Source organism: Hippocampus bargibanti, linkage group LG03 (genome assembly GCF_051943395.1).
Source record: "Hippocampus bargibanti isolate YZ-2025 linkage group LG03, ASM5194339v1, whole genome shotgun sequence".
Classification (NCBI taxonomy): Eukaryota; Metazoa; Chordata; class Actinopteri; order Syngnathiformes; family Syngnathidae; genus Hippocampus; species Hippocampus bargibanti.
The window spans coordinates 270,944-284,054 of record NC_142736.1 but is presented as its reverse complement, the minus strand read 5'-3'; the positions used below and the strand labels follow the sequence as shown (position 1 = coordinate 284,054).

Sequence of the window (13,111 nt, the reverse complement as noted above, 5' to 3'; positions counted from 1 at the left end):
CCGCTTGGACTAGGGCGGTGCTGCTGCTGCTAGTGGTGGTGGTGTTGGTGGTGGCCAAGCTGCAGGGCCTCGCCTTTGTACTAGTACACTGAGAACATGGCTCCCGTTTTGGAGAAGCAACTACCGGGCGTAGCCGGAGCAGGCGACAACAACAACGGGCAGGAAGAAGGACTCGATCTTTGGCAAGTTTGCTCGTTCTTTTAGCGGCGTAGCCGCTCTTAGCTTCTGCGGGGTGGGGGGAAAAAGTAGCGCCGACTGCACCTACGTCCTGTATTGTCACAAGTGTTTGCTGGGAAGCACCGGCGGCCCGGTTAAGAGGCGTTCAGGATGGGCGACTCCTTAGCCATTATCGAGTATATGTCGAGGACTTTCTAAGATGTGCGTTTCAGCTTTTTTGTCGTTCCCAGTTTTTGTCATTTTTCACGATGCCAAATCACGGCTAAGCTAACCGCCGTCATATCAATGCGGCGACAAACAAGCTAACGCGCTAACGCCTCCGCCAACCAAACAACGTTAGCCGCCGATGTCACTCAGTCAGTCAGTAAAGATGACATCATTTCAAATGTTTCAATTGCAGCGACGAGAGAACAGCGTTGAAAAGAAACGATATTTGCCGACAATGGCAGCTCTGATTAGCGTAGCTTTATTTTTTGAGGATATTTCATCCAACCATGACTTTGTTTTTTTTAACTTGACAAAATCCCTTTGCAAATCTTTGTAACTCACTTCACTTGCGTCCTACAGGACCTCGATATTGAGTGATGTGTCCACCCGGTCAAGTTCGAAATTGCCATCAGGAAAAAACATTCTGGTATTTGGTAAGTCGCGATCAAGTGTTCATTGTCGAAGACCGAATCGGCGGTTCTTGTCACAGCGTGCGGTTATCAGCACGGAAGGGAGTGGAATGCTTTTTTTAATGTATTTACTCTTGTCACCGATCTAACTTTCCTGCAAATAACGAAATACGTGACGGCGAATACATATTCAGAAGTGGTTGCGTGTGTACTTATTAAAAGTATAATATGAGCTCTTGACATAGATATTCGATCGGACACTGTGGACAAAGGCTCAAACACCGGAAGATTGTCTTCTACTGCCGGCAGGGGACGCAGTCATTCAAGACAGACGCCCAAATTCTGCAGCCACCTCCCAAGCTATTTATTGAGAATATATGCAAATTTAAGTGATGCGTTAGTAAAACATAGTTTTCTTGATTAGAATACCACGCCCCTGGACATTCTAAGCACCAATAAAACATTGATATTTTAATGGGTTGTCTTTTCCGTGAACTGATAGATTTGTAACCTGGCTAATGAGCTCTTCCTGTGAGGGAGTTTCAAGTTCTAAAGTCTGTCTAAGGAAGGAGTTAACCAAGTACTAAATGATGTCCAAGGCTAGATCTCCTAGATGAAGATGACAGGTTAACAGGCTGTGTCTGTTCAAATGAAATTGAGCCACGGTTTCTGTGCTTTCATTGTGTACTTGAGTGAGGCGCGTTCACTAAACATGAATGAAAGTTTTCAATATGATCACTTCTATTCTGTCTAATCTCTATCAGCTCTCTTTCAACACTATAATCCATAGACAATTTTGTTACCGTTGAAGGAATATAAACTGAGATGATCCTAATTTCAAATCCTTCAAATGAAATGTGGGCAGGGTATGCCTTTGCTCAATCCAAATGAAGAATGAATTGGTTTTTTGACTCTGGAATACAACGAGCCAACATCCTCGCCTATTTTCTGACATGTTCTGACTCAAACCATTAACAGAATCATCATTAATGTCCATTTGAAATAACGACTTGTTTTTTTGAAATCAAGGCATGGAGCCTTTTATTGACGCAAAAGTTACAATGTAGTCAAATGTATTGTGCTTGGATTGATATTTCATACATTTATTAAATTGGTTGAAGTGAAGGCTACGGTGTCTTTTAGGGGAGGATGGATCGGGAAAAACAACGCTCATGTCCAAGCTTCAAGGGGCTGAACACAACAAGAAAGGAAGAGGACTGGAATATCAATATTTAAATGTCCACGATGAAGACCGGGATGGTGAGTCCACCTGGGTAAAAAGCGTCATCGGCGCCCCAGTTCTCTTGCTCTTGATCAACGTCAACTCACACGCTTTGTCCATTGTCCTCCGGCAGACCTCACGCGATGTAACGTGTGGATCCTGGACGGAGATTTGTACCACAAAGGTCTGCTCAAGTTTGCCGTTTCCGCTCAGTCGCTGCGCGATTGCCTCGCCGTGTTTGCGGCGGATATGTCGCGGCCCTGGACCATCATGGAGTCGTTGCACAAGTGGGCCAGCGTGCTACGTGACCATCTGGACAAATTGAAGATCCCTCCAGAGGACATGAGAGAAATGGAGCTGAAGAGTGAGTAAAGGCTGACTTCTTCTGTGGGGCTTTGGCTTTGCTTTGCTTCTTCTTTTTTTTTTCTTCTGGTCATCGTTTCTGATACACGGGAATTCAAATTTGCTTGACTGACGACCTGTCAGAGTGCAATTAAAGGAGAGGACTGCTTTGAATGAAGCGTACGGGTGAGCTCAGCCATCGTTAGCACTGACTCTAAGCCATCTTCGGAAGCCCGTGATCCTCAGCAGTGCCTTTTGGCCTGTGGCCATTTCAACGCTTGATGAATGAGACATGCGCACATCATGTTCTGATGTTAAATTTAGAAATGGTGATGTCGGGCTCATTCATGAAGAGATCTTTTGTGAACACACCATGTTTTTTGTGTAAGTTAGTTGAAGACTGGCCTTTATCTACCTTTCGTGTAACTTTCCACCATTTATGAGGCTCAAAGAACAAAATGAAAGCTATGATGTATACATTAGTGTGTGCATACCGTATACATATCTATTCACTGACAGACACTGTGCCAGGGTTTTTGTCATTTTCACTCAAATGGCAGGAACCACAGAATATTGAGATTTAGGATTACATCAGCATTAAATTCGGCGTAAGAAACCTTTGACTCTCTTCTTTCATCAGAAAAAAAATAGTTAATTCCTAAATTATATGGGTCTAGAGTTCTCTGAGCTTGAAACGAGGGCGGATGTCCAAAATAAATTCGGGAATGGCAGTGAATCTCCGAATCATGAAAGGACAACCGACGTCTCCGGACAAGTTGCGTCCATCATTTGTAAAATGGCTTCAAATGACTTCTACTGGGCGTATTTTAATAAGATTTCACCGCATAGAGCTATATTTTACCTTTTAAGACTCGCGCTGAACATTCAGGAAGTCTTGTTTTTGAGTTGGTGACGAGTCCGTGCGTGACGTCAGAAAAGGACCGCCTCCTCACCGTAAAAAAGACGCATTGTAGCGACTTTCCATCACGTCAATGTATTTTGCTGTACTTGTTTGGTCTGAAAACCTCGTGTTGCACCAAAAAGCCGCCAGATGAGGGCGACCAAGCTCCATGGAAGGAATTTATCAGCCTGTGGAAACGAGCTGATTCATTCCTCACCGGAGCTGCCCGCCATTTTTCTGCCTCTTCTTGGGCGAGACATTCCCACCCGCCCGTTTGCCTCAAAATGGCCCAAAGAAATTCTTTGTCCTTGGAAAAAAAAAAGTCATCTGTTTATTTCTTTCTCTTTCAACTTTGACCCCCACCCCCCAACACAGACATGCTAAAATATCATGCGAGTAATAATTTGTCAGTGTGACAGCCTGCACCTGTCGTGAGCTTGAGTCACGTTACGTTTGAGCGGATGTTTCCGAGCGAGGCGGACGTTTGTTGAAGCGACTCCAATCCGGGAGCTCTTGCAGGCCTCTTGCAGGCCTCTTGCATCATGGTTGCCTCCCCTCTGATGTTGTGCCGCTGAATTGAGTTTGTGGGCTGGACGCTCAGCATGCGTGCGTGGCTGCTCGCTTTTTCTTCTGCGGGCTCGCTTCAAGATAGCTTAGGGGGAAAAAGGAAGCAATTAGACGGGAAATGCTCTTTTTTTTCTCTCTCCCTCAAAAATGTTGTCATGTTCTACGCACACAAAAGTTCACCTTTTCAACCAAAACATTAAATCAACTTATTTTTTTATTTTTTTTAAATAATTTAATGTGAGGACATTTCTCAATTGTGGGACAAATAATGTTTTTTTTTACATTATTATTATTATTATTATTTACTATTATTATTTCCCATTTTCTTATTTACTATTATTTACTAGTATTTCTATGATTGTAATACCTATTATTATTTACTGTTTTTATTTAGTATTTTTATTATTTACTACTGTTATTTACTATTATTTATTTTTATTATACCCATTATTTACTGTTATTATTTAGTATTTCTATTATTTACTACTGTTATTTACTATTATTTTGTTATTTATGACCATTTACCATTATTTTTGTTACTGTTATTATATCTAGTATTATTATTCATTCATTATTATTATTTAATATTACCATTAAGTATTTGTATTATTTACTACTATTATGACTTAGTATTTTTATTATTATTTACCATTGTTATTTACTAGTATTTTTATTATTATCACTATTATTATTATTTACAATTATTTAGTATTTTTATTATTTACTAATGTTATTTACTATTTTGTTATTGGATTGGTTTGGATTGGATTTGCCTTTATTAGTCTCACAGTGGAGAAATTTACATTATTATTCACAACGGTCATTTACTATTTTTTTAATTATCATAACTAGTACTATTATTAATATATAATTAATATATATATTAATATATTATGGTTAATATTTATGGCTCTTATTTAGTATTATATTATTATTATTATTATTATTATTTTTGGCTCTTATTTACTATTATTATTATAGTATTATTATCCATCCATTATTATTATTATTATAACTCGTCTTATTATCACCATTATGAAAGTTCCTGAAATAAAAAGTGTGTTTTACTGGAGTCTCCCTTTTGACATTCCAATTTCAAATTTCAATACAATAATGAATCATCTGCATGTATAAGCAAACACGCTAAAAAGTTTTGTACTTTGGGAATCTCCACAATGGAATTGATATGATCATTTGGACTGATTTTCCTGTCCACGTTATGTCCCGTGCATGAAGAATTGACCTTTTCCTTTTTGTCCAATTGACTCGGCGAGCAATAGAACCTCCGTGCTGCTCCTCATCCTAAACGCCACCTTTTCAAGTCAAGGAGTTGCCCCCCAAAAAAGTTAAGCTGCTGTCACGTGTGCTGTTTCTGAGCTACATTCCAAAGCTCCTGAGGAAGTAGGCCACAGCTTCCTGCACATTTAATTTACAAGCGCCTTTCTGAACACCCAGGGCCACTTGACAATAAAAAACAATCAAATCATGACTAAAAGAATACATCATAAAACAGCAGATTAAACTAGACCGCGAAAGCAAGTTTAAACAGGTGGCTTTTCAGGTGAGATTTGAAAGTCTCACCTGCGGCTGAAAGCTCTGCACCCCATCGTGGTGAGAAGGGCAGAGGGCATCCGGAGGTGGAGGGAGGATGAGGATCTGAGGGACCGAGAGGGAACCTTCTTTATGCGTGTTACCGCTATAGGGTGCGACGCACAACGATTCACCATGGCGTTATTGATGTCGTTTTCCCTGTAATTTCACCATCGACATGGTGTTTTCAGATGAAACAAAGTAGCCAAAATGCATTGTGTGTGGCTTTCTCGGTCAGGGGCGTTCCCTCCGTGACGTCACTTAGGGCATCGTCATCAACTGAAAACAAGACTTCCTGAATATTCAGCGGCAGTCTTCAAAGGTCAAATGTAGCTCTATGCCGAGGAATCTTGGTCAAATGTGCTCAGTAGAAGTCATTTGACAAATGATGGACGCAACTCGTCCGGAGGTGTCGGTTGTCCTTTAAAAAAAAAAAAAAAAACCTTGATCAAGATAAGATATTTCCAAAAATATGTTAAGTAACCAAGACAACTTCAAGAAAAGTAGTGTTGCTCTTTGTCATTTTTGATTTTCTGTCCGCATCATCTCCTTCCATCAATGTCGAAAACAAAACAAAGAAATGTCTGTGATGTTGATGGTGACGTGGCTGTGATTTTGGCCCCTTCTTTGTGGTGGTTGAGTGGTGAAAGCGTTCCAGGAGTACGTGGAACCGGAGGATGGCGCCCCCGCCTCCCCACAGAGACGGACGCTGGCGACGGACCAAGACCAAGCTGTTGTGTTACCGCTGGGGGACAACACGCTCACGCACAACCTCGGCATTCCAGTGCTCATAGTTTGCACCAAGGTCAAACATTTACAAAGTTGACAATCTCAAATCAGCACCAATGTCGTTTTTAACGCCAGTGCAAATCGGGGCAAAACGACTCCTTTGAGGTCCGCTTTTATTCCGTCAACAGTTGAAATCTTGCTCTTGGTTATGTGGAGTCTCGTCTGGACGCTCCAAAGGATATTCCACAGTACACGTTTTTTTTGGAACTAACTCGGAGATGCTAATTTATCAAGTAAGAAATAATAAAAAAAGTACAGTGATACCTCAGCTTACAAACTTAATTGTAAGAAACCATGAGAGACAGACGTAAATAAACAACAGAATAATTGCTTCTGATATGCAAAATGACAACAATAATACATTTTATTTTCAACTAATCTGGAAGGAAGGATATTGACGTTTGTTTCCATGACGACAGCTTGAATGACACCTCCGCACTCGCTGTCATTCGTCACATTTCTCTCGTCTGTCTCTGAAATCCGCAGTGCGACTCAGTCAGCGTCTTGGAGAAGGAGCACGACTACAGAGAAGAGCACTTTGATTTCATCCAGTCCCACATCCGACGATTTTGCTTACAATGTATCCTTCAGAGCTTTTTGTTGTTGTTTTGCTTTGCTTTGTTCTTGTCGCTTCAAAACTCGCTCGACGGACCTTGACCCGCTTCGCCAGATGGAGCCGGTCTCATCTACACCTCAGCCAAAGAGGAAAAAAACCTCGATCTGCTTTACAAGTACATTGTACATCAACTCTATGACTTTCACTTTCCCAATCCTGCCCTCGTCGTGGAGAAGGACGCCGTCTTCATGTAAGTGAAGACTCGGAGTGCACGTGGCAAAAATACTTTCGGGAGCGGAATTTCAACGACAACCGACACCATTTTTTGGGTTGTTTCCTAACTGACGTCAGAAAAACGTTTGATAGCATCTCAAATAGCCAAAACACGCAGGCTGATATTTTGAGTCAAATTCACCAAAACAGCAATCAAAATGACTTCAAGTGGCCCAAAACTGCCACAAAATGAGCTCGAAACTGGAGAGATTCAGAAGGTCCCGCCCCCTTGCTCATGACGTCACGCCAGGATAATCCTTCACAAACTGCCTCGCTCCGGAATCAAAACAATGGCTTCAGATTCGGAAAAAAAAGATGCTTTCTTGTTCCTCATCCAGTTAGGAATAGGATCCAAATAGTTGTGAAGAGGAACGCATCAATGTCTGCAATCGATTCAAGAAGTCCTTCCGTATTATTTTCGAGCCGTCCGGACTCCAATGTAGCGCTCAGAAAATGCACAAGATGGCGCACAAGCTCGGTTGTCCGCTGGGAATTTGTGTCAACTTCCACCTTCTTTATGCGTCTTACGGCAATTGGCTGCGACACACAACGATTCACCGTGGCGTTATTGATGTCGTTTGCCATCAACACCATGTTTTCAGACTAAACAAAGTAGCCAAAATGCGGAAGTTCCCTCCGTGACGTCACTTAGGGCATCGTCATCAACTCAAAAACAAGTCTTGAAAGGTAAAATGTAGTTATATGCGCTGGAATCTTTGTCAAATGCGCTGAGTCAAAGTGATTTGACAAAACTTGACAAAAAGGTTGTGCTTTCAAGACGGTGCACCAAAACCGAACTGTGTTTTATTCTCCAAGTCCATCGGGGTGGGATAACGACAAGAAAATCTGCATCCTGCATGAAAACCTGAGAACAGTCAGACCTGAAGATCCATTTGAAGATTTGATCACGAAACCCCCCGTTCGAAAGGTAAAGTGGCGGCGTTTCTCCTCTTTTGCCTTTTCTCATCGCAGCTTTTTGTTTTCTTCCCCTTGTAGCTGGTTCATGACAAAGAGATCAATGCGGAGGATGAGCAGGTCTTCCTGATGAAACAACAGGTACGCTTTATGACTTGTGGCGTGGTACGGTCAATTTTCCTACTTTGCAAAGTACGTTTTATTTTTGGTGTGTGCAGTCTTTATTAGCAAAGCAACCAGCCACACCGACAAGAGGGGCTACCGTAAGTGTGATCGCCCCTCCCTACCCCAGCGAGTTAGTGCTCGTGACGTCATCACTGCGATTTCTGTGCGCGGCAGGAATCGCCAGGACGGACGGCGTCGGGTTCTCCGAGACCGGCGGGACGTGCCGGTCAGCCCACTTTGAGCAGCGGCTCCCCGATGGCTGCCGTCAAAAAGCCCGATGCCAATTTGAAAGGTATCCCCAAAAATTCTCAGATTGACGCGGCCTCTTTTGAGTGACGTTTTCACACACTGGCGAAACAAACAAACAAACAACAACAAAAAACGCCCATCAGTTTTGTCATTCAAGTACTGCCCCCTAGAGGCGGTTCATAAAACAATGTTGAGCTCACTGGTTGACTGGCAAACCTGACCGTGAAAAAAAATCAATACATAAATAAACGAATAGATAAGTAAATCAATAGATGAATAAATACAGACATAAATAAATATATAAATACATTAAGAAGTGAATAAAATAGATAAACATGATATCAGTAAATAAATACATAACTAATTAAACAAGTGAATGAAATAGATAAACAGATCGTATAAAGAAATAAATACCTCAATAAGTCCACAAATACCTAAATAAATAAAAAGCTAAATACATACATAAACAAGTGAATAAAATGGCTAAACAGATATAAATAAATAAACACAAATACGTCAATAAATAAATACTTAAATAAACTAAATACATACATAAGTGAATAACATTGATAAACAGATAATATAAAGAAATAAATACCTGAATAAATAACTAAATACATGGCAAAACAAGTGAATAAAACAGATAATATCAATGACTAAATACATAAATGAGTGCATACATAAAGGATCATATGACTGCATTTAAAAATGGAAAAATTGTTTTGTGGCTTTGAATGACCTTTTTAAGCCACCGCCGAAAAACACGTTTGCTTATTTATAATCACGATATGATATCAGTTGGTTAGCTAGAATCCATTCAACTGGCGTTGTTGAAGACAAGAGGCAGCGATTGTGTAAATGTTGTGAAAGCTCCGTCTTGTCACCTTTGAAGTGGAGAGCACGCACATCATTCATCCGTCCGTCCTCTTGATGGATTTCCTCCCTAGCCGGAGCGGCCACTGAGGGCGTCTTGGCCAACTTCTTCAACAGCCTGTTGAGTAAAAAGACGGGATCCCCGGGAAGCCCCGGAAGTGGCGCGGTTGGAGCCGCCGGAGTGCAAGGCTCGGCCAAAAAAAACGGTATGGACGACAATCGCCCGTCGCTCTTTCTTTCGGTCTGTCTGTCTGTCTGTCTGTGGGTGGGTGGCTTTTTTGTCGTGTGGGTTTTTTTTTTTTTTGCGGACCATATTGGCTCAAATATAACATGTTGGTTTTTTGCATTGAAATAAGACTGAAAAAGTGGGGAGTCGAGACATTATACCCATTCACGCCGATAGATGGCGCCAGATGTCATTGAAGCGAATGCTGACAGGCCAAAGCCAACAAAGCTTGTCACGAAGAATACAACATGAAAAAGAAAAAAAAACAATTGTCAGAAAAATAGGTAACAGATAATGGAGAAACGCAGCATGTTTTGTTTTTGTTGTTGTTTTGATTCAAGATGGCGCCACGATAGTGGCCGCCTTGACAGCAAGTCCTATATTTGGTTTTTCGACCTTTTTTTCCTTCCTCTTCCTTTCGTCACTTTGCTGCTGTCTAATGTCAATTTCTCCACTGTGAGACGAACAAAAGATGATCCAATCCAATCTGGAGAGAAATGGGTCGAAGATTGGCCAGGTTATTTATTTATTTTTTATTTTCCTATTTACTCTTTCACTCGGTTTTATTTATTAAACCAGTTATTTATTTTTGCATTTTTTTTATTGAATCATTTACTTTTCTCACAGTTTTTAATTTATCTTAATTTCTTATTAATTTATTTATTTTTTATCTATCCATGTACTTGTTCATTATGTATTTATTTATTTTTTCATATTTAAATGTAATCGTTTATGTATTAATTTTTTATTCATCTGTTTGTTTATCTATTTATGTGATTTTTTTTTTTTTTTTTTTTTTTGCTTGCTCTGTGCATCCTCACCCCGATGCTCGTATAATGTGCCTCTTTTTCCAACCTCAATACTTGATGTTTCATCCATGTCAGCAAGCTGGCAATCTTTCAGTACGGAATAGCAGCCCCTTCCAAGCGCCATTTATCCACTTACTCTTTATTTTTATTTTATATATATATATGTGTGTGTGTGTGCACATCAGATACAGTCGCTGACTCTTTTTCTCTCCCTTTCTCTTCCAAGGGCAGAAGCCGGGTTTGACTGACGTCCAGGCCGAATTGGACCGAATGAGTCGCAAACAAGACCCCCTGCTTTCATCCACCAACATACCGCCGCAGCAGACTGAGAACGAAGCGTGAAAGGCCCCCTCCTGACCCCCAACCCCTCTGCAAACAAAAAAAGCTGCATTGTACACCGCGTAAATAATGGCAATTCAAATATACACGTGAGCATAAAAAAACAATTGACCAAATCCCCAAAAGGCAGGGCAGGTTTCACGAAAGCTATTTGGGGCACCGGAAGCTATTTTGGCGAGAATGACAGAGAAATGATGAAGAAGGTCCTTCTTCCTCTCCACTTTCAGGGTTATCCACCAAGGTTGCCTGTGGAGAAGTTGATTGAAATGTGCACACCCGCGTCGGCGGCAAGCCGCCCGTCCGTCCCACCGGGTCGCTCGCTCGCATTTAGTTAAAAAGGAAAAGGAAAGTTAAGCTTGTCTCATCAAAAAAAAATAATAATTAGCTTGATAATAAAAAAAAATGGCTGTCAACTTTCAGTCGTAATTCTCTCGGAGCAGATGTTTGCCAACAAAACGTTGCGCTTATGCCAATGTAGTCAAACTTTTTTTTTTTTTTTTTCGGGAAATGATTTAGACACGTTCTTAGGACAAAAGTTTTAGACAGCCGATCGCATCATCTCGAAGGATTCTGTAAATAAGTGCCAGGAAGAAGGAAAAAAAAAAAAAAAAGACTTTGGGTTTTGTTTTTGTGTATATACGTACAATGATTGTCCAAAGTCCATCCCCGCCCCCCATTTGCCTCTTGATAGAACTAAAACTGGTATTTGACAAGGCTTTGAGGCTCCGTTGGAATATTTTCTTTCACGACAGGTGTGTCTATTTGGGAAAAGTGGGCGGGGCGGCATCTTTCCTTAACGACTCTTCCCAAAAGTGCCTGGCACGCCAGACGTTCTTGCTGCAAACAAACAGGGTGGCTTTTTTCCCACAAGAGGAGAAAAGTCACCCGTAGCGCCGTCAGTCCATTTCCTGTCACCTCAATCATTTATTGACGTTTGTTTTTTGTTCATCTTGTGTTTGTTTATTTTTATTTGTGTGAGGGGGAAGCCATTTTGTGGCTTCATCTGTAAAAAAAAAAGTCACACACCTTCATTCAAATGGAAAGATTGAACTTTTAATATACGCCAGATCCCAAACACTATGACTTAGTTATGTTCGTAACCCCTCCCGGGAAAACATTCCTTCAGTATTGGAAACTGCTTTGTCCTGTCTGACCTTTTTGTTGTTGTTTGGTTTCCTCTCCGGTGCCCTAAATTGACCTCTGCCATCAAACGACACCCGGCCTTCAGAGCGTCACTCTCTTGCTGACTGTATTGTACTTTATCACACACACTTTTTAGCATTTCTTGGTTTAATGCCCTCCCACAGTTGATTTCACACTTAATGTGGTAAAGACATCCAAAAGTGGCTGCTTGGCGCGATGGATCACTAATTTACACCCGGTTGGATTTGGAGTCGCTCTTATTTTCAATCCAAATGTGGGAAATCACTTTGGTTCAAGACGATAGATGTTTCGATGATTGAATTCCTAATCAAGTGTGATGTGAGAAGATAAATAATAGCACGTGGATTCCTCTCAAGCAAAAAAATGAGGCTGTTTTTTTTTCTTGTTTGTTTTTGTGAGCGGGTGGCGTACGCAGTAGATGAAGCGCACCCCCACAACCTACTGGATCGGAACATACGTATTGAAAGAAGCACTTTTTCACTTTGACTCCCGAATCACTTTTCCGTTTGCAACAGTTCAAGATAGAGAATGCATATTTTCTGCCTTCTTTTTTTTTTTTTGCGCTTTTACTGCTAAACCGACACCGTCAATGAGCTTATTTCTCTGCATTTGCTGTTTTCTGTACTGGAAGGTTCAACCCTGCCTGTAGGTCACCATTGAATCACAATAATTTATTTTATTGTATTTTTTTTTCCATAGTCATTTTTGCCCAAGTCTCCTTCTTTTAAGACCAGTTGTTCCCAGATGCCAATTTGTACGATCCGTCACTCCAAGCTGATTGATTTCACCTATTTGGGCACACTTGTTTGCAACTGTAAATGGGGTCAAAAGGAATGAAGTCCACCCTCCGGCTACCTGGTTCCATAATTGCATGTTTCCATTTTCGTTTTGTTTTGGAGTAATGAGCCGAACGTCACTTTTGTAACTTTGGCCTCAGTTAAAGTCAACTGTCGCTTGACAACTCCAATGAAATTGCCTTTGACCACTAATGGCGGTCCTCTTTCTTTTGGAGAGGACAAGCTTCTGCTATCAGTCTTTTTTTTTGTATTCGGGATATCAAGACATAAGCATCCGAATGGCTGCTTTTTTCTGTGTACTGAATTATTTCAGAATTTGATTGTATGGCTTCTAACCCAACGCTGTAGCCTCGATGCTGCCGTGTGGATTCTAGCTTTTTGTGCCGACAAAGATAAGGAAAAGCCGTGGCTTCAATAAAACATGAATCGATGTGTGTTTTTATGTTATTTTATCGTCATTGGTGGACTAGTGGTAGGTACTTTGCGAAGTTTCGGCGTGTGTTTGGATACGGTCCAACACCTTCAGTTTCATTCTTAGGG

At 41.0% G+C, this 13,111-nt stretch overlaps 1 protein-coding gene across 2 annotated transcripts; it reads left to right on the top strand.

Annotated features, from left to right (window-relative positions):
* Window positions 1-13,002, top strand: dync1li2 (dynein, cytoplasmic 1, light intermediate chain 2). Of its 2 annotated transcripts, none has more exons than XM_088991393.1 (13): window positions 1-182; window positions 745-818; window positions 1,938-2,054; window positions 2,150-2,380; window positions 6,058-6,221; window positions 6,692-6,785; window positions 6,876-7,011; window positions 7,851-7,962; window positions 8,031-8,090; window positions 8,168-8,212; window positions 8,289-8,406; window positions 9,311-9,442; window positions 10,503-13,002. In XM_088991393.1, the coding sequence occupies exons 1-13, from the start codon at window positions 97-99 to the stop codon at window positions 10,517-10,519; spliced, it is 1,386 nt and encodes a 461-aa protein (XP_088847519.1). In that variant the 5' UTR covers window positions 1-96; the 3' UTR covers window positions 10,520-13,002. The 2 variants fall into 2 exon arrangements, with proteins under 2 accessions (XP_088847519.1, XP_088847518.1); XM_088991392.1 differs by having other exon boundaries at window positions 2-182; window positions 10,498-13,002.
* Window positions 13,003-13,111: the final 109 nt, after the last annotated feature.